At 44.4% G+C, this 27,821-nt stretch overlaps 1 protein-coding gene across 3 annotated transcripts; it reads left to right on the top strand.

Moving 5' to 3' along the window:
- The first annotated feature begins 2,495 nt into the window (after positions 1 to 2,495).
- LOC115168743 (alpha-1,3-mannosyl-glycoprotein 4-beta-N-acetylglucosaminyltransferase C) lies at positions 2,496 to 26,448 on the top strand. Of its 3 annotated transcripts, XM_029724294.1 has the most exons (7): positions 2,511 to 3,069; positions 15,066 to 15,166; positions 16,894 to 17,017; positions 20,349 to 20,603; positions 24,752 to 25,237; positions 25,821 to 26,194; positions 26,350 to 26,448. In XM_029724294.1, the coding sequence occupies exons 2-7, from the start codon at positions 15,071 to 15,073 to the stop codon at positions 26,374 to 26,376; spliced, it is 1,362 nt and encodes a 453-aa protein (XP_029580154.1). In that variant the 5' UTR covers positions 2,511 to 3,069; positions 15,066 to 15,070; the 3' UTR covers positions 26,377 to 26,448. The 3 variants fall into 3 exon arrangements, with proteins under 3 accessions (XP_029580155.1, XP_029580154.1, XP_029580153.1); XM_029724295.1 differs by lacking the exons at positions 25,821 to 26,194; positions 26,350 to 26,448 and adding an exon at positions 25,581 to 25,813 and having other exon boundaries at positions 2,496 to 3,069; XM_029724293.1 differs by having other exon boundaries at positions 2,513 to 3,069; positions 25,821 to 26,427.
- Positions 26,449 to 27,821: the final 1,373 nt, after the last annotated feature.

The raw sequence follows: 27,821 nt of genomic DNA on the forward strand, positions 1-27,821 counted from the left end.
AAACTAAAGCAGGAAGTACCAGTGACTTGCTCAATACAGAAGTGGTCAGATGAGGCAGATGCTACGCTACAGGACTGTTTTGCTAGCACAGACTGGAATATGTTCTGGGATTCTTCCGATGGCATTGAGGAGTACACCACATCAGTCACTGGCTTCATCAATAAGTGCATCGAGGACGTCATCCACACAGTGACTGTACGTACATACCCCAACCAGAAGCCATGGATTACAGGCAACATTCGCACTGAGCTAAAGGCTAGAGCTGCCACTTTCAAGAAGCGGGACTCTAACCTGGAAAATTATAAGAAATCGCGCTATGCCCTCCGACGAACCATCAAACAAGCAAAGCGTCAATACAGGACTAAGATCTAATCGTACTATACTGGCTCCGACGCTCGTCGGATGTGGCAGGGCTTGCAAACTATTACAGACTGCAAAGGGAAACACAGCTGAGAGCTGCCCAGTGACACGAGCCTACCAGACGTGCTAAATAACTTCTATGCTCGCTTCGAGGCAAGTAACACTGAAACATGAATGACAGCATCAGCTGTTCTGAAAGGCTGGTCATGGTTCACATCAACACCATTATCCCAGAAACGCTAGACACACTCCAATTTGAATATGGCACCAACAGATCCACAGATGATGCAGTCTTTATTGCACTCCACATTTCCCTTTAACTCCTGGACAAAAGGAAAACCAATGTGACAATGCTGTTCATTGACTACAGGTCAGCGTTCAACACCATAGTGCCCTCAAAGCTCGTGGCTAAGCTAAGGACCCTGGGACTACCTGCCCTCCAGGACACCAACAGCATCCGATGTCACAGGAAGGCCAAAAAGATCATGAAGGACAACAACCACCCGAGCCACTGCCTGTTCACCCCGCTACCATCCAGAAGGCGAGGTCAGTACAGGTGCATCAAAGCTGGGACCGAGAGACTGAAAAACAGCTTCTATCTCAAGGCCATCAGACTGTTAAACAGCCATCAGTTGCACATTAGACCCTGCTGCCTATAGGCATAGATTAGAAATCACTGGCCACTTTAATAAATTGAATACTAGTCACTTGAATAATGTTTACATATTTTGCATTACTCATCTCATATGTATACACTGTATTCTATCCTATTCTACTGTATCTTAGTCTATGTATTACTCATCTCATATGTATATACTGTATTATATTCTATTCTACTGTATCTTAGTCTATGTATTACTCATCTCATATGTATTGTCACGAATCCCACCGAAGGTGGCTCCCCTGCCTGCTCGGGCGGCGCTCGGCGGTCGTCGTCACCGGCCTACTAGCCGCCGCTGATCCCTTTTTCCTTTTCGTTTGGTATGTCTTATTGTTTGCACCTGTTCCTCATTTGGGTCTTTTGATTTTGGTTATTTAAACCTGGTTAGCCCGCCCAGGTTTGTGCGGGATTATTTAGCGTCAGGTTGTGTTTTGTATTGTGATGTGCTGGCGATCTACGACTGTTATATTTTATGCATGCTGTGCACCTGTTCTGGGCACTTTGCATTTTTTCCACGCCGGTTGTGTTGGCGTCGATCGTGTTGTGTTTGATTTAAATAAACACAACGTTCCTTACCTCTGCTCTCTGCGCCTGACTCCTACCAACACTCCTAGCAACTACTGACATGTATACACTGTATTCTATCCTATTCTACTGTATCTTAGTCTATGTATTACTCATCTCATATGTATATACTGTATTCTATACTATTCTACTGTATCTTAGTCTATGTATTACTCATCTCATATGTATATACTGTATTCTATACTATACTACTGTATCTTAGTCTATGTATTACTCATCTCATATGTATATACTGTATTCTATACTATACTACTGTATCTTAGTCTATGTATTACTCATCTCATATGTATATACTGTATTCTATACTATTCTACTGTATCTTAGTCTATGCATTACTCATCTCATATGTATATACTGTATTCTATTCTACTGTATCTTAGTCTATGTATTACTCATCTCATATGTATATACTGTATTCTATACTATTCTACTGTATCTTAGTCTATGTATTACTCATCTCATATGTATATACTGTATTCGATCCTATTCTACTGTATCTTAGTCTATGCCGCTCTGACATTGTTCGTCCATATATTTATATTCATAATTCCATTCCTTTACTTTAGATGTGTGTGTATTGTTGCGAAATTGTTAGATATTACTTGTTAGATATAACTACACTATTGGAGTTAGAAACACAAGCATTTCGCTACACCCACAATAACATCTGCTAAACACGTGCATATGACCAATAAAATGTATGAATTTGGAGGCTGCTGAGGGGAGAACGGCTCATAATAATGTAGCAAATGTAATTGCGCCAAACACCTTGAAACTACGTGTTTGATTTATTTGATACCATTCCACTAATGCCGGTCTAAAAGTTGAATAGTCCTCCTAATTGCAAGTGTCAAAACAAGCAATTACAGTGTAGAAAATCATTGTACCATCTAAACCGCTGTGAAATATATTTTTCCATAACTAAAAAAGATTGTATTTTCAGCTCTTTGAAGCTGGTGTACAAAACCGAAAGTAAAAGACGGGGGAAAAACGCACATATAACATATCTACAGCTTCGGCTTCTTAGACTTGCGTTCAACGAGAATGATAGATCTATAACTCACATTTCTATGTGAATTTGGTCGAGTGGCCCCAAAAAAAGTGACATATTTCAAACGGTTAAAAGTAAGGGTAGGTTTTTGGGCGTCCCAGGGATCCTCAATAGTACTAACCACCCACTCACAAACACCAGGAAGTACCGGGAGATATGAACCGCTACAGTACCATTTACATTGCGAAGGGACCGACTGACTAACAGCAGCTCTCATACCGCCGTCCGAGGAGAGAGTAGATTGATGCAGGTGAACGCAACAAAAAATAAAGAACCGAAAGTAAATAAAAAAAAGTATATATATTTTTCTTCACAACCGTGTGTATAAAACACGTGCGTTTCGGTGTCTTGGCCTGATGTGACAGCGGAGCTCCGTTCAGTAATTTAAAGACTTCACGCTCACCGACGACAGGTGGGTTTTAAACCGATCAATAACATGTATTTATCTGTATTCATCTGTTAAGTAGATCGTCCTGTCTCATGCTTAGTTTACCCATAATACTTACATTAAAAAACGAGTCTAGGCTACAGTTGATGTGTAGGTTAACTAGACCAATAAAACACCAGAAGGGCCAAGCTAGGGGACATTATTGCAACACTACTACTTTATAGGCCTACTGTTCATCACAGATCTGAACGCAGTAAAGGCTGAGCCAATACAGTCTAGTTCTGAACGGTGGATGTTTTACACGTGTTTCCCAGATACACATTAAAAAAAGCTCAGATATGGGGCTTTTGTGATTTTTGTGTCACTGATTTACACACCCCATAATGTCAAAAGTGGAATTATGTTTTTAGAAATGTTTACACATGAATTCAAAATGAAAAACTGAAATGTCTTGAGTCAATAAGTATTCATCTCGTAATTAATAATGTGGAAATTGAGCAAGTTGAGGTGACTAAACTGCTTGGAGTAACCCTGGATTGTAAACTGTCATAGTCAAAACATGTTGATTCAACAGTAGCTAAGATGGGGAGAAGTTTGTCTATAATAAAGCACTGCTCTGCCTTCTAAACATCACTATCAACAAGGCAGGTCCTACAGGCCCTAGTTTCTACCATCTTAACAACACTATCAACTAGGCAGGTCCTACAGGCCCTAGTTTCTACCTTCTTAACAACACTATCAACAAGGCAGGTCCTACAGGCCCTAGTTTCTACCTTCTTAACAACACTATCAACAAGGCAGGTCATACAGGCCCTAGTTTCTACCTTCTTAACAACACTATGAACAAGGCAGGTCCTACAGGCCCTAGTTTCTACCTTCTCAACAACACTATCAACAAGGCAGGTCCTACAGGCTCTAGTTTCTACCTTAACAACACTATCAACAAGGCAGGTCCTACAGGCCCTAGTTTCTACCTTCTTAACAACACTATCAACAAGGCAGGTCCTACAGGCTCTAATTTCTACCTTCTTAACAACACTATCAACAAGGCAGGTCCTACAGGCCCTAGTTTCTACCTTCTTAACAACACTATCAACAAGGCAGGTCCTACAGGCCCTAGCTTTTACCTTCTTAACAACACTATCAACAAGGCAGGTCCTACAGGCCCTAGTTTCTACCTTCTTAACAACACTATCAACAAGGCAGGTCCTACAGGCCCTAGTTTTGTCGCACCTGGACTACTGTTCAGTCATGTGGTCAGGTGCCACAAAAAAGGACTAACATTAACATTAATAATATTTTTTTATTTATTTTTTATTTCACCTTTATTTAACCAGGTAGGCAAGTTGAGAACAAGTTCTCATTTACAATTGCGACCTGGCCAAGATAAAGCAAAGCAGTTCGACAACATACAAAAACACAGAGTTACACATGGAGTAAAACAACATACAATCAATGATGCAGTAGAAAAAATAAGACTATATACAATGTGAGCAAATGATGTGAGATAATGGAGGTAAAGGCAAAAAAATGCCATGGTGGCAAAGTAAATAAAGTATGGCAAGAAAAAACACTGGAATGGTAGATTTGTAGTTTGAAGAAAGTTAAAAGTTAAAATATAAATAATATGGTGCAAAGGAGCAAAATAAATAAAATAAATAAATACAGTAGGGGAAAAGGTAGTAGTTTGGGCTCAATTAAAGATGGGCTATGTACAGGTGCAGAGATCTGTGAGCTGCTCTGACAGCTGGTGCTTAAAGCTAGTGAGGGAGATAAGTGTTTCCAGTTTTAGAGATTTTTGTAGTTCGTTCCAATCATTGGCAGCTGAGAACTGGAAGGAGAGACGACCAAAGGAGGAGTTGGCTTTAGGGGTGACCAGAGAGATATACCTGCTGGAGCGCGTGCTACAGGTGGGTGCTGCTATGGTGACCAGTGAGCGGAGATAAGGGGGGACTTTACCTAGCAGGGTCTTGTAGATGACCTGGAGCCAATGTGTTTGGCGACGATGATGAAGTGAAGGCCAGCCAACGAGAGCATACAGGTCGCAGTGGTGGGTTGTATATGGGGCTTTGGTGACAAAACGGATGGCACTGTGATAGACTGCATCCAGCTTGTTGAGTAGGGTATTGGAGGCTATTTTGTAAATGACATCGCCGAAATCGAGGATTGGTAGGATGGTCAGTTTTACGAGGGTATGTTTGGCAGCATGAGTGAAGGATGCTTTGTTGCGAAATAGGAAGCCAATTCTAGATTTCACTTTGGATTGGAGATGATTGATGTGAGTCTGGAAGGAGAGTTTACAGTCTAACCAGACACCTAGGTATTTGTAGTTGTCCACAAATTCTAAGTTAGAACCGTCCAGAGAAGTTATGCTGGATGGGCGGGCAGGTGCAGGCAGCGATCGGTTGAAGAGCATGCATTTAGTTTTACTTGTGTTTAGGAGCAGTTGGAGACCACGGAAGGAGAGTTGAATGGCATTGAAGCTCGTCTGGAGGGTTGTTAACACAGTGTCCAAAGAAGGGCCAGAAGTATACAGAATGGTGTCGTCTGCGTAGAGGTGGATCAGAGATTCACCAGCAGCAAGAGCGACATCATTTATGTATACAGAGAAAAGAGTTGGCCCAAGAATTGAACCCTGTGGTACCCCCATAGAGACTGCCAGAGGTCCAGACAGTAGGCCCTCCGATTTGACACACTGAACTCTGTCAGAGAAGTAGTTGGTGAACCAGGCGACGCAATCGTTTGAGAAACCAAGGCTACTAAGTCTGCCGATGAGGATGTGGTGATTAACAGAGTCAAAAGCTTTGGCCAGGTCAATGAATACGGCAGCACAGTAATATGCATGTCAATCTCTCCTGGCTGAAAGTGGAGGAGAGTTTGACTTCATCACTACTTGTTTTTTGTAAGATGTGTTGACAAGCTGAATGTACCGAGTTGTCTGTCAAATCCATTTGAGCATAGTTCAGTTAATAATTACAGTTTGGATGGTGAATCAATACACCCAGTCACTATAAATATACAGGCGTTTCCAGAGAGGAAGGAAAATCCCTCAGGGATTTCACCATGAGGACAATGGTGACTTTGAAACAGTTCCAGAGTTGAACGGCTCTGATAGGAGAAAACTGAGGATGGATCAACAACATTGATGTCACTTCCTGACCATAGAGAGCTTGTATTTTTCTATGGTAGAGTAGGTCCGGGTGTGACTGGGGGGGTTTTGTCTAGTTTATTTATTTCTATGTTTGGTTCTAGTTTCTTTTTTTCTATTTTGGGGGTTTTGTCTAGTTTATTTATTTCTATGTTGTGTTCTAGGTTCTTTTTTCTAGGTTGTTTTTTTTTGTATGATTCCCAATTAGAGGTTTTTTGTATGATTCCCAATTAGAGGTCATCATTGTCTCTAATTGGGGATCATATTTAAGTTGTTGTTTTTCCCACTAGTGTTTGTGGGAGATTATTTTGAGTTAGTGTATGTTGCACCTCTTCGTCACGGTTTGTTGTTTTGTTTATGGTTTATTGTATGTTTTGCATAGTTTCACATTAAAATGTAAATATGTGGAACGATACCCACGCTGTGCTTTGACAATTGTAGTTACTCTACAGTACTAACCTAAATGACAGAGTGAACAGAATAAAAATATTCCAATACATGCAAACTAAAGTAGTACTGCAAAAAAAAATTGCAGTTGTCTCAGAACAGGGCAGTACAGCTGGCCCTTAAAAGTACACAGAGAGCTAACATTAATGACATACATGTCAATCTCTCCTGGCTCAAAGTGGAAGAGAGGTTGACCTCCTCATTACTTGTTTTTGTAAGAGGTGTTGACAAGCTGAATGTACCGAGCTGTCTGTTTAAAATACTCAGAAACCCATACATACCCCACCAGATATGCCACCAGAGGTCTCTTCACAGTCCCCAAGTCCAGAACAGACATAAGGGAGGCGCACAGTACTACATAGAGCCATGACTACATGGAACTCTATTCCACATCAGGTAACTGATGCAGCAGTAGAATCAGATTTAAAAAGCAGGTAAAAATACACCTTATGGAACAGTGGGGACTGTGAAGCATCACAAACATAGGCACAGACACACGCATTCACACACATGATAACATAGCACTATACACACACGTACACATGGATTTTGTGTTGTAGATATGTGGTAGTGGAGTATGGGCCTGAGGGAACACACTTAATGTGTTGTAAATTCTGTAATAAATGTATTGTAATGGTTTTAAAATTGTATAACTGCCTTAATTTTGCTGGACCCCAGGAAGAGTAGCTGCTGCCTTGGCAGAAACTAATGGGGATCCATAATAAACCCCAGGAAGAGTAGCTGCTGCCTTGGCAGGAACTAATGGGGATCCGTAATAAACCCCAGGAAGAGTAGCTGCTGCCTTGACAGGAACTAATGGGGATCCTTAATAAACCCCAGGAAGAGTAGCTGCTGCCTTGGCAGGAACTAATGGGGATCCGTAATAAACCCCAGAAAGAGTAGCTGCTGCCTTGACAGGAACTAATGGGGATCCGTAATAAACCCCAGGAAGAGTAGCTGCTGCCTTGACAGGAACTAATGGGGATCCGTAATAAACCCCAGGAAGAGTAGCTGCTGCCTTGGCAGGAACTAATGGGGATCCGTAATAAACCCCAGGAAGAGTAGCTGCTGCCTTGGCAAGAACTAATGGTGATCCATAATAAACCCCAGGTAGAGTAGCTGCTGCCTTGGCAGGAACTAATGGGGATCCATAATATACCCCAGGAAGAGTAGCTGCTGCCTTGGCAGGAACTAATGGGGATCCATAATAAACTCCAGGAAGAGTAGCTGCTGCCTTGGCAGGAACTAATGGGGATCCATAATAAACCCCAGGAAGAGTAGATGCTGCCTTGGCAGGAACTATTGGGGATCCATAATAAACCCCAGGAAGAGTAGCTGCTGCCTTGGCAGGAACTAATGGGGATCCTTAATAAACCCCAGGAAGAGTAGCTGCTGCCTTGGCAGGAACTAATGGGGATCCATAATAAACCCCAGGAAGAGTAGCTGCTGCCTTGGCAGGAACTAATGGGGATCCGTAATTAACCCCAGGAAGAGTAGCTGCTGCCTTGGCAGGAGCTAATGGGGATCCATATTAAACCCCAGGAAGAGTAGCTGCTGCCTTGGCAGGAACTAATGGGGATCCATAATAAACCCCAGGAAGATTAGCTGCTGCCTTGGCAGGAACTAATGGGGATCCATAATAAACCCCAGGAACAGTAGCTGCTGCCTTGGCAGGAACTAATGGGGATCCATAATAAACCCCAGGAAGAGTAGCCGCTGCCTTGGCAAGAACTAATGGGGATCCAAAATAAACCCCAGGAAGAGTAGCTGCTGCCTTGGCAGGAACTAATGGGGATCCATAATAAACCCCAGGAAGAGTAGCTGCTGCCTTGGCAGGAACTAATGGGGATCCTTAATAAACCCCAGGAAGAGTAGCTGCTGCCTTGGCAGGAACTAATGGGGATCCATAATAAACCCCAGGAAGAGTAGCTGCTGCCTTGGCAGGAACTAATGGGGATCCGTAATAAACCCCAGGAAGAGTAGCTGCTGCCTTGGCAGGAGCTAATGGGGATCCATATTAAACCCCAGGAAGAGTAGCTGCTGCCTTGGCAGGAACTAATGGGGATCCATAATAAACCCCAGGAAGATTAGCTGCTACCTTGGCAGGAACTAATGGGGATCCATAATAAACCCCAGGAACAGTAGCTGCTGCCTTGGCAAGAACTAATGGGGATCCAAAATAAACCCCAGGAAGAGTAGCTGCTGCCTTGGCAGGAACTAATGGGGATCCATAATAAACCCCAGGAAGAGTAGCTGCTGCCTTGACAGGAACTAATGGGGATCCGTAATAAACCCCAGGAAGAGTAGCTGCTGCCTTGACAGGAACTAATGGAGATCCGTAATAAACCCCAGGAAGAGTAGCTGCTGCCTTGGCAGGAACTAATGGGGATCCATAATAAACCCCAGGAAGATTAGCTGCTGCCTTGGCAGGAACTAATGGGGATCCATAATAAACCCCAGGAAGAGTAGCTGCTGCCTTGGCAGGAACTAATGGGGATCCATAATAAACCCCAGGAAGAGTAGCTGCTGCCTTGGCAGGAACTAATGGGGATCCGTAATAAACCCCAGGAAGAGTAGCTGCTGCCTTGACAGGAACTAATGGGGATCCGTAATAAACCCCAGGAAGAGTAGCTGCTGCCTTGGCAGGAACTAATGGAGATCCGTAATAAACCCCAGGAAGAGTAGCTGCTGCCTTGACAGGAACTAATGGGGATCCGTAATAAACCCCAGGAAGAGTAGCTGCTGCCTTGGCAGGAACTAATGGGGATCCGTAATAACCCCCAGGAAGAGTAGCTGCTGCCTTGGCAGGAACTAATGGGGATCCATAATAAACCCCAGGAAGAGTAAATGCTGCCTTGGCAGGAACTAATGGGGATCCATAATAAACCCCAGGAACAGTAGCTGCTGCCTTGGCAGGAAGTAATGGGGATCCATAATAAACCCCAGGAAGAGTAGCTGCTGCCTTGGCAAGAACTAATGGGGATCCATAATAAACCCCAGGAAGAGTAGCTGCTGCCTTGGCAGGAACTAATAGGGATCCATAAAAAACTCCAGGAAGAGTAGCTGCTGCCTTGGCAGGAACTAATGGGGATCCGTAATATACCCCAGGAAGAGTAGCTGCTGCCTTGGCAGGAACTAATGGGGATCCATAATAAACCCCAGGAAGAGTAGCTGCTGCCTTGGCAGGAACTAATGGGGATCCATAATGAACCCCAGGAAGAGTAGCTGCTGCCTTGGCAGGAACTAATGGGGATCCGTAATAAACCCCAGGAAGAATAGCTGCTGCCTTGGCAGGAACTAATGGGGATCCGTAATAAACCCCAGGAAGAGTAGCTGCTGCCTTGGCAGGAACTAATGGGGATCTGTAATAAACCCCAGGAAGAGTAGCTGCTGCCTTGGCAGGAACTAATGGGGATCCGTAATAAACCCCAGGAAGAGTAGCTGCTGCCTTGGCAGGAACTATTGGGGATCCATAATAAACCCCAGGAAGAGTAGCTGCTGCCTTGGCAGGAACTAATGGGGATCCGTAATAATAATAAACCCGAGGAAGAGTAGCTGCTGCCTTGACAGGAACTAATGGGGATCCGTAATAAACCCCAGGAAGAGTAGCTGCTGCCTTGGCAGGAACTAATGGGGATCTGTAATAAACCCCAGGAAGAGTAGCTGCTGCCTTGACAGGAACTAATGGGGATCCGTAATAAACCCCAGGAAGAGTAGCTGCTGCCTTGACAGGAACTAATGGGGATCCGTAATAAACCCCAGGAAGAATAGCTGCTGCCTTGGCAGGAACTAATGGGGATCCGTAATAAACCCCAGGAAGAGTAGCTGCTGCCTTGGCAGGAACTAATGGGGATCTGTAATAAACCCCAGGAAGAGTAGCTGCTGCCTTGGCAGGAACTAATGGGGATCCGTAATAAACCCCAGGAAGAGTAGCTGCTGCCTTGGCAGGAACTATTGGGGATCCATAATAAACCCCAGGAAGAGTAGCTGCTGCCTTGGCAGGAACTAATGGGGATCCGTAATAAACCCCAGGAAGAGTAGCTGCTGCCTTGGCAGGAACTAATGGGGATCCGTAATAATAATAAACCCCAGGAAGAGTAGCTGCTGCCTTGACAGGAACTAATGGGGATCCGTAATAAACCCCAGGAAGAGTAGCTGCTGCCTTGGCAGGAACTAATGGGGATCTGTAATAAACCCCAGGAAGAGTAGCTGCTGCCTTGACAGGAACTAATGGGGATCCGTAATAAACCCCAGGAAGAGTAGCTGCTGCCTTGACAGGAACTAATGGGGATCCGTAATAAACTCCAGGAAGAGTAGCTGCTGCCTTGGCAGGAACTAATGGGGATCCGTAATAAACCCCAGGAAGAGTAGCTGCTGCCTTGGCAAGAACTAATGGGGATCCATAATAAACCCCAGGAAGAGTAGCTGCTGCCTTTGCAGGAACTAATGGGGATCCATAATAAACCCCAGGAAGAGTAGCTGCTGCCTTGGCAGGAACTAATGGGGATCCATAATAAACCCCAGGAAGAGTAGCTGCTGCCTTGGCAGGAACTAATGGGGATCCATAATAAACCCCAGGAAGAGTAGGTGCTGCCTTGGCAGGAACTATTGGGGAACCATAATAAACCCCAGGAAGAGTAGCTGCTGCCTTGGCAGGAACTAATGGGGATCCGTAATAAACCCCAGGAAGAGTAGCTGCTGCCTTGACAGGAACTAATGGGGATCCGTAATAAACCCCAGGAAGAGTAGCTGCTGCCTTGACAGGAACTAATGGGGATCCGTAATAAACCCCAGGAAGAGTAGCTGCTGCCTTGACAGGAACTAATGGGGATCCGTAATAAACCCCAGGAAGAGTAGCTGCTGCCTTGACAGGAACTAATGGGGATCCGTAATAAACCCCAGGAAGAGTAGCTGCTGCCTTCGCAGGAACTAATGGGGATCCGTAATAAACCCCAGGAAGAGTAGCTGCTGCCTTGACAGGAACTAATGGGGATCCGTAATAAACCCCAGGAATAGTAGCTGCTGCCTTGGCAGGAACTAATGGGGATCCGTAATAAACCCCAGGAAGAGTAGCTGCTGCCTTGGCAGGAACTAATGGGGATCCATAATAAACCCCAGGAAGAGTAGCTGCTGCCTTGACAGGAACTAATGGGGATCCATAATAAACCCCAGGAAGAGTAGCTGCTGCCTTGGCAGGAACTAATGGGGATCCATAATAAACCCCAGGAAGAGTAGCTGCTGTCTTGGTTACTGTCCCAACGCTCTAACCACTAGGCTACCTGCCGACAATAACCCAAAACACAATGTCAAATATACATTAGAGTTGCTTACCAAGACTCCATTAAATGTTGCTGGGTGGCCTAGTTGCAGTTTTGACTGAAATTGGCTTGAAAATCTATGGCAAGACTTGAAAATGGCTGTCTAGCAATGATCAACAACCAACTTGACAGAGCTTGAATCATTTTTACGAGAATAAGGGGAAAATATTGTCCAATCCAGGTGTTGATTCTAACAAGGGAGCTGAATACTTATCTAATCAAGATATTTAAGTGTTTAATTTTTCATAAAAAAATATTCTTAGAGTATTTTGTGTAGATCATTGACAAAAAAAGAAAAGAAAATTAAATCAATTTTAATCCCACTTTGTAACAACAAAATGTTCAAAGGGTGAGGTGTGAATACTTTCTGAAGGCACTGTAGGTACAGTGAGGGGGGAAAAAGTATTTGATCCCCTGCTGATTTTGTACGTTTGCCCACTGACAAAGAAATTATCAGTCTATAATTTTAATGGTAGGTTTATTTGAACAGTGAGAGACAGAATAACAACAAAAAAATCCAGAAAAAACACATGTCAAAAATGTTATAAATTGATTTGCATTTTAATGAGGGAAATAAGTATTATTTGTATCCAAGAGATGTTTGCTTTTCTAGTTAGAGTCTAATGTTAGCTAGCTAATATTGCACCTAGTTGGTGAGCTCCCAGCACTGTGGCATTGTTGGCACTGTGTTTATTGTTGTTAAACTAGCTAACATTAGCTGGCTGGCTTGTTAGCTAATGTTACGTGACCTGTGTACAACACCCGTTGAATATGGCCGGTGTCAGTAAAAAAGTTTAACGTAATTGTTGCCAGCAGAGCTGGTTAGTCTGTTTTCATGTTATCCTGAGGTAAACAAATCCTCGGTCAGAGTGTCAAGTGTGCCCTCTGAACGCTCCGAGAGCGAAAAGAGATGGGTGGGGCTAAAGCTTAAGAGGGTGTGAACCATGCTGAATGGGTGGAGACAAAGAAGAGCTCTCCAGTAGGTACCAACACATTCAAAGGCCATTTTCTCAAAAGTGAGTTTACAAGTTGATCAACTTTCAAAGCAGAATAACTTTCCCATTGTTCCTCAACTGTAGTGTATGAGGTACCATTTTGTAGCTCTGAGTCTCTACTTTTATCCAACATTTTTCTACATAAGACCGAATCCAGGTGGTGAGTAACTTATTCAGAAACACATTCCTGTAAAGCTTAGAGAGGATCTCATGTTAAATAGTGTTGAAGTAATATGGCTACAGGTTCATCTGCCTCACCTAAAGCCCATTCTGGTGGGAAGCTGCTATAGACCACCAAGTGCTAACAGTCAGTATCTGGATAACATGTGAAATGCTTGATAATGTATGTGATATCAACAGAGAGGTATATTTTCTGGATGATTTAAATATTGACTGGCTTTCATCAAGCTGCCCACTCAGGAAAAAGATTCAAACAGTAACCAGTGCCTGCAACCTGGTTCAGGTTATCAGTCAACCTACCAGGGTAGTTACAACCAGCACAGGAATTAAATCATCAACATGTATTGATCACATCTTTACTAATGCTGCAGATATTTGCTTTAAAGCAGTATACAAATCCATAGGATGTAGTGATCACAATATAGTGGCCATATATAGGAAAACCACAGTTCCAAAGGCTGGGCCTAATATAGTGTATAAGAGGTCATACAATAAGTTTCGTAGTGATTCATATGTTGATGATGTAAATAATATTTGCTTGTCCGTGGTGTGTAATGAGGAACAACCAGACGTGGAGAGGTAAATACCTGTCTATTTATGGAACAATCGCCCTGATTAACTCCTTAGTCATATCTCAGTTTACTCACTTACTCATGGCGCTGCCTAGTCCTGATGACTCGTTTTACAAATCATACGAGCAAAAAATATTTCACTTTATCTGGGACGCTAAACCAGACAAAATAAAACGAGCCTATCTATATAATGAATATGAATTGGATGGGTTGAGATTATTAAATATAAAAGCACTAAACCCTCTCTCTAAAAGCTTCACTTATTCAACAGTTTTACTTGAACCCTAAATGGTTCTCCAGTAGATTACTAAGAAAAGCTCATCCATTGTTTAAAAATGGCCTTTTTACCTTAGTGCAGATTGCCATGTCTCATTTTCAAAGTATCTCTGTTTTTCAAACGAGCATTGCAGAGCTGGCTACAATTTTAATTTCATCCCTTTGAAAAGAAAGAACAAATATTATGGCTGAACATAAATGTGCTGGTTGATAAAATACCTGTATTTATGGAAAGGTGTTTGAAAAGGGTATTTGGTTTTTAAATTATATTGTAAATTGTAATGGTAGAGTTATGTCCTTCATGGAGTCATCAGAATTGTACGGGAAGGTCAGCTCAATCCAAGAGTACAACCAATTTATTACAGCATTACCCCAAAAATGGAGGAGGCAGGTGGCAGTGGGAGGAGGTAGGGAAGTGCCTGTCTGTCTGTCTCCCGATTGTCTGTCTCTCTACTGCCTGTCCGTCTCTCTACTGCCTGTCCGTCTCTCTACTGCCTGTCTGTCTCTCTACTGCCTGTCTCTCTCTACTGCCTGTCTCTCTCTACTATAGCCTGTCTCTCTCTACTGCCTGTCTCTCTCTCTACTGCCTGTCTCTCTCTCTACTATAGCCTGTCTCTCTCTACTATAGCCTGTCTCTCTCTACTATAGCCTGTCTCTCTCTCTACTGCCTGTCTGTCTCTCTACTGCCTGTCTGTCTCTCTACTGCCTGTCTCTCTACTGCCTGTCTCTCTCTCTACTGCCTGTCTCTCTCTCTACTGCCTGTCTCTCTCTACTGCCTGTCCATTTCTCTACTGCCTGTCTGTCTCTCTTCTGCCTGTCTGTCTCTCTCCTGCCTGTCCGTCTCTCTCCTGCCTGTCCATTTCTCTACTGCCTGTCCGTCTCTCTTGCCTGTCTCTCCGGCCTGCCTCTATCTCGCCTCTCTGTCTCGCCTGCCTGTCTCTACTGCCTGTCTGTTTCTCTACTGCCTTTCTCTCTACTTCCTGTCTTTTTCCTACCTGTCTCCTGTGTCTCTCCTACCTGTCTCTCTCCTACCTGTCTGTTAACGCCTACTGAATAATTGACTGATGTGCTGTCTGTGTGTTAGGGGCGATGCGGTGGACCTATAAGAAGAGCGTTACCATGGGAGCAGTGTTCTTCCTCCTCGCCATCATTTACTTCAGTCTCCCTCTGGACCTCAGGAACACAGTGGGTACACACACACACACACACACACACACACACACACACACACACACACACACACACACACACACACACACACACACACACACACACACACACACACAGACACACACACACACACACACATCGTGGGTACACACACACACACACACACACCGTGGGTACACACACACACGCACACATGTTGGCAGTGACACTCATTTGCAAAGACACTGTAAACATTGAGGGTTGAAACGGGGTGAATCAGTGGCAGGTGCTGGGCGTGTGTGTTCAGACTAGGGCTGGGTGATAATAATACTGGAAATAAACACAGTCAAGGTTATGTTCAACAGTTTTGACTGATTTTTAATGGACATTATTTGGAAATAGGTTACACAAATATCTACATAGGCGTACAGAGGCCCATTATCAGCAACCATCACTCCTGTGTTCCAATGGCACGTTGTGTTAGCCAATCCAAGTTTATCATTTTAAAAGGCTAATTGATCATTAGAAAACCCTTTTGCAATTATGTTAGCACAGCTGAAAACTGTTGTCCTGATTAAAGAAGCAATAAAACTGGCCTTCTTTAGACTAGTTGAGTATCTGGAGCATCAGCATTTCAACGTCAAGAAGGACAGCATCCTGGAGTCGCCTCTTCACTGTTGACATTGAGACTAGTGTTTTGCGGGTACTATTTAATGAAGCTGCCAGTTGAGGACTTGTGTGGCGTCTGTTTCTCAAACTAGACACTCTAATGTACTTGTCCTCTTGCTCAGTTGTGCACCGGGGCCTCCCACTCCTCTTTCTATTCTGGTTAGAGCCAGTTTGCGCTGTTCTGTGAAGGGAGTAGTACACAGCGTTGTACGAGATCTTCAGTTTCTTGGAAATTTCTCACATGGAATAGCCTTCATTTCTCAGAACAAGAATAGACTGATGAGTTCAGAAGAAAGTTATTTATTTCTGGCCATTTTGAGCCTGTAATCGAACCCACAAATGCTGATGCTCCAGATACTCAACTAGTCTAAAGAAGGACAGTTATATTGCTTCTTTAATCAGAACAACAGTTTTCAGCTGTGCTAACATAATTGCTAAAGAGTTTTCACATGATCAATTAGCCTTTTTAAAATGATAAACTTTGATTAGCTAACAGAATGTGCCATTGGTCCCGTGTGGCTCAGTTGGTAGAGCATGGTGTTTGCAACGCCAGGGTTGTGGGTTCGATTCCCACGGGGGACCAGTACGGAAAACATTTATGAAATGTATGTATTCACTACTGTAAGTCGCTCTGGATAAGAGCGGCTGCTAAATTACTAAAATGTAAATTAGAACACAGGAGTGATGGTTGCTGATAATGGGCCTCTGTAAATCTATGTAGATATTCCATTAAAAATCATCCGTTTCCAGCTACAGTCATTTACAACATTAACAATGTCTACACTGTATTTCTGATCAATTTGATGTTATTTTAATGGACAAAAAAAAAAGTGCTTTTCTTTCAAAAACAAGGACATTTCTAAGTAACTCCAAACTGTTGTACGGTAGTGTGTAATAATAAAACAAGTTTATAGCAGGGCTGCCTAACTGATGGGCTCCAAGCCAAGCTGTTATCTACAGGGAAACCAGGCTGAAAACTGCTCAACCTGACTGCCTGCCATACATGCTTGGTGTTCCTTTCACATTAACTCATAAACTCGTGTGTGTGTGTGTGTGTGTGTGTGTGTGTGTGTGTGTGTGTGTGTGTTTCTCAGTGGGTGGAGGAGTGGCAGCTCCGGACTTTCTCCAGCGGTGCATCGTGGGTAGACAAGGGAGGGTACCTGCCGCTGAACGTCTCCTATCAACTACTGGCAGGAAACACACCTCCTACTGAACAGAGTAACACACACACCTCCTACTGAACAGAGTATCACACACACACACACCTCCTACTGAACAGAGTATCACACACACACACACACACACACACACACACACACACACACACACACACACACACACACACACACACACACCTCCTACTGAACAGAGTATCACACACACACACACACACACACACACACACACACACACATGAAACCAGGTTTTATGAAACCAGGTTTGCCGTTTGTTTGCGCATTATGAGATGGAAGGAAGTTCCATGCAATAAGGGCTCTGTATAATACTGTACGTTTTCTTGAATTTGTTCTGGGCCTGGGGACTGTGAAAAGACCCCTGGTGGCATGTCTGGTGGGATCAGTGTGTGTGTCAGAGCTGTGTGTAAGTTGACTATACAAACAATTTGGGATTTCCAACACATTAATGATTCTTATAAAAAGAAGAAGTGATGCAGTCAGTCTCTCCTCAACTCTTAGCCAAGAGAGACTGGCATGCATAGTATGTATATCAGCCCTCTGATTTATGTACAACAACAACAAAAAAGTTACAAACAATGCGAAAAAACAAAACAAAATAGCACAGTTGGTTAGGAGCCCGTAAAACGGCAACACTCTGGTATTGCTCTCTAATTGTTTTGTTTAAATGCAGCTGTCTCGGGTTCTGCTGTGCTGCAGCCTTTCCTCCATATGGAGCCAGGTTTTCCTGTGTCTACCCTTCTCAATGGCAAGGCTGTGCTCGCTGTACTTTGTCAAGGTTTTTCTAAGATTTTGATCAGTAACTATGGTCAAATAGTTAGCCACGGTGTACTGTCGATTTTTAGGGCCAGATAGTGCTGCATTTTGCTTTGTGCTTGTGTTTCCCAATAGGTAATGCGGTTTTGTTTTGACTGTGTTGTAATTTTGGTTTATTCTGAGTAATTGTATGGTCTGGTCATGAGGCTTCAGTGTGTTAGTAGAACAGGTTAGTGAACTCAGCCTCAGGATCAGCTGAATGAGGGGATTATTGTCTTTGCTCAGCTCTTGGCATTGCAGGGTTTGGTAATTATATGAGAGGGGGTCATTGTATTGTTTCCAAAACTGAATTGCTCTTTTTTGATTCGATTTTTTTTATCATTAGTCGATATTGGCCTAATTCTGTCCTGCATGCATTGTTTGTAGTTTTCCTCTGGACATGTAGGAGAATCTTACAGAACTCTGCATGCAGGGTTTCAATGGGGTATTTGTCCCATTTGGTGAAATCTTGTTTTGCAAGTGGACCCCACACCTCACTACCATAAAGTGCAATTGGTTCAATGACACATTCAATTTGTTTTAGCCAAATTTGAATAGGTATTTCAATTAGAAGTTATTTTTAATGGCATAGCCTTGCATTTCTAGCTTAGTTCATTCAATGCCTCATTTAGGTGTCCAGTTGAGCGTATATTTAATCCTGAGTAATTGTAGTGTCTACAGTAATCTATATATTTAATCCTAGGTAATTGTAGTGTGTACAGTACTCTATATAGTTAAACCTAGGTAATTGTAGTGTCTACAGTAATCTATTTATTTAAACCTCAGTAATTGTAGTGTGTACAGTACTCTATATATTTAATCCTCAGTAATTGTAGTGTGTACAGTAATCTATATATTTAATCCTCAGTAATTGTAGTGTTTGCAGTACTCTATATATTTAAACCTTGGTAATTGTAGTGTGTACAGTACTCTATATATTTTGTACCAATTGAGAACTAATTCCCTGAGATCTGAATCTTCTCTGGAAAAATCATTATTTTAGTCTTTTTAGGGTTTACTGCCAGGGCCCAGGTCTGGCAGTAATGCTCTAGCAGGTCCAGGCTCTGTTGTAGGCCAGGTGCTGTGGGGGTTTACTGCCAGGGCCCAGGTCTGGCAGTACTGCTCTAGCAGGTCCAGGCTCTGCTGTAGGCCATGTGCTGTGGGGGTTTACTGCCAGGGCCCAGGTCTGGCAGTACTGCTCTAGCAGGTCCAGGCTCTGCTGTAGGCCATGTGCTGTGGGTGACAGCAGGCACAGGTCATCTGCCAAGAGCAGGCGTTTAACCTCTGAATTGTGGAGACTAACACTAGGGGCTGAGGATTGTTCTGGAATAGTGGCCAATTCGTTAATGTAAATATTGAAGAGTGCAGGGCTCAGATTGCAACCCTGGCGAAGGCCCCGCCCCTGGTTAAAGAGTTCTGTTTTTTTCTTGCCAATTTTAATGCTGCACGTATTGCCAGTATACATTGATTTAATTATGTCATATGTTTTACCCCCTACACCACTTTCAATAACTTTGTAGAACAGTCCTGTATGCCAAATAGAATCAAATGCTTTTTGGAAGACGATAAATCATTTTGGTATTCTTTTTGTGGACATGTTTATCTATCAGGGTGTGTAGACTGTCCCCATCCATACAGCCAGCTGGGTTCTCAGTACATCACGCAGACAGGAATAAAGAACTCTCTGGGAAGAAGAAAGGCGGAGGTGTTTCATGATTAACTCCTCATGGTGTGATTGTGATAACATACAGAAACACAAGTCGTGTTTCGTTCACCCGACCTAGAATACCTCACAATCAAATGCCGACCGTATTACCTCCCAAGAGAATTCTCTTCGGTTATAGTCACAACCGTGTATTATCCCCCTCAAGCCGATAACATGATGTATGTTAATCCCCATAATGTTTACCCTACACCAGGACTGCTTTACCGATGGCTGAACATTTTAGCCTGCTAATGTTTGCAGCTTGACCCAAATACTTATCCAGCCAGCCAGCTAACCTAACCAGCCAGCCACCTCAGCTAGCTAGCCAGCCACCTCAGCTAGCCACCTCAGCTAGCCACCTCAGCTAGCCACCTCAGCTAGCCACGTGCCAGCCAGCTGCCTATTAGTCATATAACCAGAATGCTAACATCTCTCTCTCTCTCTCTCTCTCTCTCTCTCTCTCTCTCTCTCTCCATCTCTCTCTCTCCCTCTCTCTCCCTCTCTCTCTCTCTCTCTCTCTCTCTCTCCTCTCTCTCTCCCTCTCTCTCCTCTCTCTCTCTCTCTCCCTCTCTCTCTCTCTCTCTCTCTCTCTCTTCTCTCTCCTCTCTCCCTCTCTCTCCTCTCTCTCTCTCCCTCTCTCCTCTCTCCTCTCTCTCTCTCCTCTCTTCTCCATCTCTCTCCTCTCTCTCTCTCTCTCCTCTCTCCCTCTCTCCTCTCTCTCCTCTCTCTCTCCTCTCTCCCTCTCTCCTCTCTCTCCTCTCTCTCTCTCCTCTCTTCCATCTCTCTCCCTCTCTCTCTCTCTCTCTCTCTCTCTCTCTCTCTCTCTCTCCCTCCCTCTCTCTCTCTCTCTCTCCAGAGTACCTGACCATCGGGATGTGCTCAGTGAGTCGTCCTAAAGGCAGCTATCTGATCTCCACCTTGTCCTCCATCTTCTCCCGCTCCTCCCCGGCAGAGCTAAACTCCATGTTGGTGGTGGTACTGCTGGCAGACTTCGATGCCCAATGGAGAGCGACCACGCTGGGGCAGATTACAGCGAACTTCCCCTCCCAGCTGAAGGCAGACCAGCTACTGGTGGTACATGTCCCCAAGCAGTACTACCCACCAATAACAGGTACACACGCAGTACTACCCACCAATAACAGGTACACACACAGTACTACCCACCAATAACAGGTACACACGCAGTACTACCCACTAATAACAGGTACACACGCAGTACTACCCACTAATACAGGTACACACGCAGTACTACCCACTAATAACAGGTACACACACAGTACTACGCACTAATACAGGTAGACACACAGTACTACCCGCTAATAACAGGTACACACACAGTACTACATACTACCCACTAATAACAGGTACACACACAGTACTTCCCACTAATAACAGGTACACACGCAGTACTACCCACTAATAACAGGTACACACACAGTACTACCCGCTAATACAGATACACACGCAGTACTACCCGCTAATAACAGGTACACACACAGTACTACCCACCAATAACAGGTACGCACGCAGTACTACCCACTAATAACAGGTACACACACAGTACTACCCACCAATAACAGGTACACACACAGTACTAACCACTAATAACAGGTACACACACAGTACTACCCACCAGAGGTGGGACCAAGTCATTTTTTTACAAGTCACAAGTAAGTCTCAAGTCTTAGCACTCAAGTCCCAAGTCAAGACCAATAAGTCTCAAGTCCTACATTTTGAGTTTCGAGTCCTAAACAAGTCATAATGTGCTCTTCACCAAATGTAATACCATTTCATATTTTTAACGAGTAATAGTTAGTATATTACATTTACGCAAATCATGAATGCTTTTAAAGATATATGTATTATTTTCCATGGAAATACATGGGTAGCCATGAGAAAGAATTCACCGACGTTCCTCTGCACTGCCACGCGCAACTTTTTCTCAGCTGGCACAATTTGATTGGTTGCTGTCCGATTTCAAACTGTAATCCGTTAAATGAAGAGTTGGTGCGCTGACCACTCTTTTTAATAGCATCATTTTTAATATTGGGGCTTAGGGGAGGGTATCAAGTCAGGTCGAGTCAAATGGCTCAAGTCCAAGTCAAGTCACGAGTCATTGGTGTTAGAGTCCAAGTCAAGTTGCAAGTCATCATATTTGTTACTCGAGTCCAAGTCATGTGACTGGAGTCCACACCTCTGCTACTCACTAATACAGGTACACCATATAAACACACACACCTTATAAACACACCTTATAAACACACACACACCTGTATACACACACCTTATATACACACACCTTATAAACACACACACCTTATAAACACACACACACCTGTATACACACACCTTATAAACACACACACACCTGTATACACACACCTTATATACACACACCTTATAAACACACACACCTTATAAACACACACACACCTGTATACACACACCTTATAAACACACACACACCTGTATACACACACCTTATAAACGCACACACACCTGTATACACACACCTTATAAACACACACACACCTGTATACACACACCTTATAAACACACACACACCTGTATACACACACCTTATAAACGCACACACACCTGTATACACACACCTTATAAACAGACACACACCTGTATACACATACCTTATAAACACACACACACACCTGTATACACACACCATATAAACACACACACCTTATAAACACACACACACCTGTATACACACACCTTATAAACACACACACACCTGTATACACACACCTTATAAACACACACACCTTATAAACACACACACCTTATAAACACACACACACCTGTATACACACACCTGTATACACACACCTTATAAACACACACACACCTGTATACACACACCTTATAAACACACACACACCTGTATACACACACCTTATGAACACACACACACCTGTATACACACACCTTATGAACACACACACACCTGTATACACACACACACCTTATAAACACACACACACCTGTATACACACACCATATAAACACACACACCTGTATACACACACACCTTATAAACACACACACACCTGTATACACACACCTTATAAACACACACACAGCTGTATACACACACCTTATAAACACACACACACCTTATAAACACACACACCTTATAAACACACACACACACCTGTATACACACACCTTATAAACACACACACACCTGTATACACACACCTTATAAACACACTCAGCTTGTATCAGCCCTTATAAACACACACACACCTGTATACACACACCTTATAAACACACACACACCTGTATACACACACCATATAAACACACACACCTTATAAACACACACACCTTATACACACACTTTATAAACACACACACACCTGTATACACACACCATATAAACACACACACCTTATAAACACACACACACCTGTATACACACACCTTATGAACACACTCAGCTTGTAACAGCCCTTATAAACACACTCAGCTTGTAACAGCCCTTATAAACACACTCAGCTTGTAACAGCCCTTATGAACACACTCAGCTTGTAACAGCCCTTATATGCTCTGTTGGTCAGATGGCTGGTTGGTTGGTCAGATGGTTGGTTGGTCAGATGGCTGGTTGGTTGGTCAGATGGTTGGCTGGCTGGCTGGTTGGTCAGATGGTTGGTTGGTTGGTCAGATGGTTGGTTGGTCAGATGGTTGGTTGGTTGGTCAGATGGTTGGTTGGTTGGTCAGATGGTTGGTTGGTTGGCTGGTTAGTCAGATGGTTGGTTGGTCAGATGGTTGTTTGGTTGGTCAGATGGTTGGTTGGTTGGTTGGTTGGTTGGTTGGTTGGTTGGTCAGATGGTTGGTCTGTTGGTCAGATGGTTGGCTGGTTGGTCAGATGGTTGGCTGGTTGGTTGGTCAGATGGTTGGTTGGTTGGTCAGATGGTTGGCTGGTTGGTCAGATGGTTGGTCTGTTGGTCAGATGGTTGGTTGGTCAGATGGTTGGCTGGTTGGTTGGTTGGTTGGCTGGATGGTTGGTTGGTTGTTTGGTTGGTTGGTTGGTCTGTTGGTCAGATGGTTGGTCTGTTGGTCAGATGGTTGGTCTGTTGGTCAGATGGTTGGCTGGTTGGTCAGATGGTTGGCTGGTTGGTTGGTCAGATGGTTGGCTGGTTGGTTGGTTGGTTGGTCAGATGGATGGTTGGTTGGTTGGTCAGATGGTTGGTCTGTTGCTCAGATGGTTGGTTGGTCAGATGGTTGGCTGGTTGGTTGGTTGGCTGGATGGTTGGTTGGTTGGTTGGTCAGATGGTTGGTTGGTTGGTCAGATGGTTGGCTGGTTGGTCAGATGGTTGGTTGGTTGGTTGTTCAGATGGTTGGCTGGTTGGTCAGATGGCTGGTTGGTCAGATGGTTGGTTGGTCAGATGGTTGGCTGGTTGGTCAGATGGTTGGCTGGTTGGTCAGATGGTTGGCTGGTTTGTCAGATGGTTGGTTGGTCAGATGGTTGGTTGGTCAGATGGTTGGCTGGTTGGTCAGATGGTTGGCTGGTTGGTCAGATGGTTGGCTGGTTGGTCAGATGGCTGGTTGGTCAGATGGTTGGTTGGTCAGATGGTTGGTTGGTCAGATGGTTGGTTGGTTGGTCAGATGGTTGGCTGGTTGGTCAGATGGTTGGCTGGTTGGTCAGATGGTTGGCTGGTTGGTCAGATGGTTGGTTGGTCAGATGGCTGGTTGGTTAGATGGTTGGCTGGTTGGTCAGATGGTTGGCTGGTTGGTCAGATGGCTGGTTGGTCAGATGGTTGGTTGGTCAGATGGTTGGTTGGTCAGATGGTTGGTTGGTTGGTCAGATGGTTGTTTGGTTGGTCAGATGGTTGGCTGGTTGGTCAGATGGTTGGTTGGTTGGTTGGTCAGATGGTTGGTTGGTCAGATGGTTGGCTGGTCAGATGGTTGGCTGGTTGGTCAGATGGTTGGTTGGTTGGTCAGATGGTTGGTTGGTTGGTCAGATGGTTGGCTGGTTGGTCAGATGGTTGGCTGGTTGGTCAGATGGTTGGTTGGTTGGTCAGATGGTTGGTTGGTTGGTCAGATGGATGGTTGGTTGGTTGGTCAGATGGTTGTTTGGTCAGATGGTTGGCTGGTTGGTCAGATGGTTGGTTGGTTGGTCAGATGGTTGGCTGGTTGGTCAGATGGTTGGTTGGTCAGATGGTTGGTTGGTCAGATGGTTGGTTGGTTGGTCAGATGGTTGGTTGGTCAGATGGTTAACTAGTTGTTTCTACATTCTAGGCCTGAAAAGGAACTTTAACGACAACGATGACCGTGTGATGTTCCGCTCCAAACAGAACGTTGACTACAGCTTCCTGACACAGTTCTGCACTGGGCGGAGCCAGCTCTACCTGCAGCTGGAGGACGACGTCTCCTGCTCGCATCACTTCCTGTCCGCCATCAGGAGGCGTGTACAGCAAATGGAAGTGCCCTGGGCCACGTTAGAGTTCTCAGCGCTGGGCTACATTGGGAAGCTGTACCACTCAGAACACCTCCCACTCCTCTCGCGCTTCCTCTTCTTGTTCTACCAGGAAATGCCCTGCGACTTCCTGTTGAGTCACTTCCGGGTGCTTTTGACGCAGAACGAGGTGATTCGCTTCACACCCTCACTGTTTCAACACACAGGCTCGTACTCGTCCTTCCTGGGGACCTTCAACAAGCTGAAGGATAACGACTACGAGGATCTCTACACTAACCCTGCTGCTGACGTCTATAGCGACATACCAGGTAGAAACACACACACACCGTGCAGTGTGAAAAGGCCTCAGAAGGACCCTGTGGTGGCTCTGGTCTGGCTATGTAAAGAGCATTTCACTGGAAGGTCTACACCTGTTGTATTCGGCGCATGTGACAAATAACATTTGATTTGATTGATATCTAACCTGTATCTCTGTCTGTATCTCTCTCTAGTCTATAAGGACCATGTGGAGGCCATGGCCTGGTCTCCTGGTTGATATCTAACCTGTATCTCTGTCTGTATCTCTCTCTAGTCTATAAGGACCATGTGGAGGCCATGGCCTGGTCTCCTGGTTGATATCTAACCTGTATCTCTGTCTGTATCTCTCTCTAGTCTATATGGACCATGTGGAGGCCATGGCCTGGTCTCCTGGTTGATATCTAACCTGTATCTCTGTCTGTATCTCTCTCTAGTCTATAAGGACCATGTGGCGGCCATGGCCTGGTCTCCTGGTTGATATCTAACCTGTATCTCTGTCTGTATCTCTCTCTAGTCTATAAGGACCATGTGGCGGCCATGGCCTGGTCTCCTGGTTGATATCTAACCTGTATCTCTGTCTGTATCTCTCTCTAGTCTATATGGACCATGTGGCGGCCATGGCCTGGTCTCCTGGTACTGGAACCTTCTTCTGGGGGCGGAGTCCCTCTCCAGGCAACCACCTAACCGTCACCTTCAAACAACCTGTTGTGGTTACGGCCATTACCGTGGTGACTGGTTCAGCAGAGGGTCGTGACCGGTTGGCGTCCGCGACCGTAGAACTGGGTCTCCACCCGGTTACCGAGAAGACTGGGTCGGGGACAACATGCCAAGAGTTCTATAGCGTCGGGGACCTGCAGGGAGGGAGGATGGACATGACAGACGTACACAAGAAGAGATTTGGCCACGCCTCTTCCTGTCTGAGGATAAGCGTCACAGCCAAACAGAATGACTGGGTTATCATTAAGAAGATCAGGATTACTACGAAGGAGGAATGAACACTCTGAACACACACATACACACACACACATACACACACACACACACACACACACACACTCTGAACACACACACACACACACACACACACACACACTGGGGGAATAACTGGGTTATCATTAAGAAGATCAGGATTACTACGAAGGAGGAATGAACACTCTGAACACACACATACACACACACACACTCTGAACACACACACACACACACTCTGAACATACACACACACACACACACACACACACACTCTGAACACACACATACACACACACACACACTGAACACACACACACACACACACTCTGAACACACACACTCTGAACACACACACTCTGAACACACACACACACACATTCTGAACACACACACACTCTGAACACACACACACACACACTCTGAACACACACACACACACACACTCTGAACACACACACACACACACACTCTGAACACACACACACACACACACACTCTAAACATACACACACACACACACACACTCTGAACATACACACACACACACACACTCTGAACATACACACACACACAAACCTTGTCTCTGATTTTTCAAGCATATTTAAATCAGGACTGAGACTTGACCACTCAATAAGTGTTCAGATGACCCGGATGCTACGCTGCAGGACTGTTTTGCTAAAGTGATGCCTTGGAACTGGGAAACAGATCCCGGGTATCGGACGAGTCGGTGGTCTCTACCACTGGCAGGAACAAACAACTCTACCCGGAAACAAGTTGGACCCCCACGCCATCTAAACAAATTTACAACCAAACAGCTCTACGACTAGCCACAAACAACGTTCTAGGAGGAAGATAACTCAAGAGAGACGTAACTTAAAACATTTACCAAACAGTTGTCCCACTATCCATATTGTGGGCTCATCTATGATCCAAAATGTTTCTATTAGGAAAGCAGAGACCATCTGTTACCCGGGTGCCCGGATCCAGGACACTGACTGTATGATCCTGCTATTTATTAGTGAACACCAGACTGCTTCTGCTATCACTGTCAGGGTCAAATGATATTAAACTACAGCAATCTGAGCATCTTAAAAAGGACTTTAAATCACTGATTCATACTGTACTTAAATCAGGTAAACAATGCATTATTTCATGTCCATTCCCGTCTCTACGCTCTACTGATAATCATTTCAGTCGTATTACGCCAGCTACACATCTGGCTTAAAGGTTATTGTTGTTCAATAAGCGTACAATATGTGGACAATTTTACAGCTTTCCTATATCAACCGAATGTATTTCTCCGGGATGGATTACTTCTGAACAGGTATGGTACAAGCCTTCTCTCCTCAAACCTGGCTCTCTCTACAGCCTCATACAGGGCATGTCAGAACTGATAATATATAGCCATGGTGGTTGATACTTGGGATTGGTCGATTTCCCCATCAGAATATACTCACTGCTCCCCCCACAGCTTTAAATAGCTCTACAGGTGCTGATGAAACCTTTTGATGGACTTTATGTTATTGTTACAGTATTGTCGAGGTATCGTGTTGCCACTTCCTCGTACAGGCAGAGGGGTATTGTTAGAAGTAATCTCATCTCCGTCCAACTCAGGCCTGTCAG

Source organism: Salmo trutta, chromosome 30 (genome assembly GCF_901001165.1).
Source record: "Salmo trutta chromosome 30, fSalTru1.1, whole genome shotgun sequence".
Classification (NCBI taxonomy): Eukaryota; Metazoa; Chordata; class Actinopteri; order Salmoniformes; family Salmonidae; genus Salmo; species Salmo trutta.

What these genes read in the sequence shown, in the direction of transcription:
- LOC115168743 (XM_029724294.1), top strand. Translation starts at nt 15,071, where the DNA reads ATGCGGTGGACCTATAAGAAGAGCGTTACCATGGGAGCAGTGTTCTTC. An exon ending in CTCTGGACCTCAGGAACACA is followed by an intron (nt 15,167 to 16,893) that starts GTGGGTACACAC and finishes TGTGTTTCTCAG; the next exon opens with TGGGTGGAGGAGTGGCAGCT. An exon ending in CGTCTATAGCGACATACCAG is followed by an intron (nt 25,238 to 25,820) that starts GTAGAAACACAC and finishes ATCTCTCTCTAG; the next exon opens with TCTATATGGACCATGTGGCG.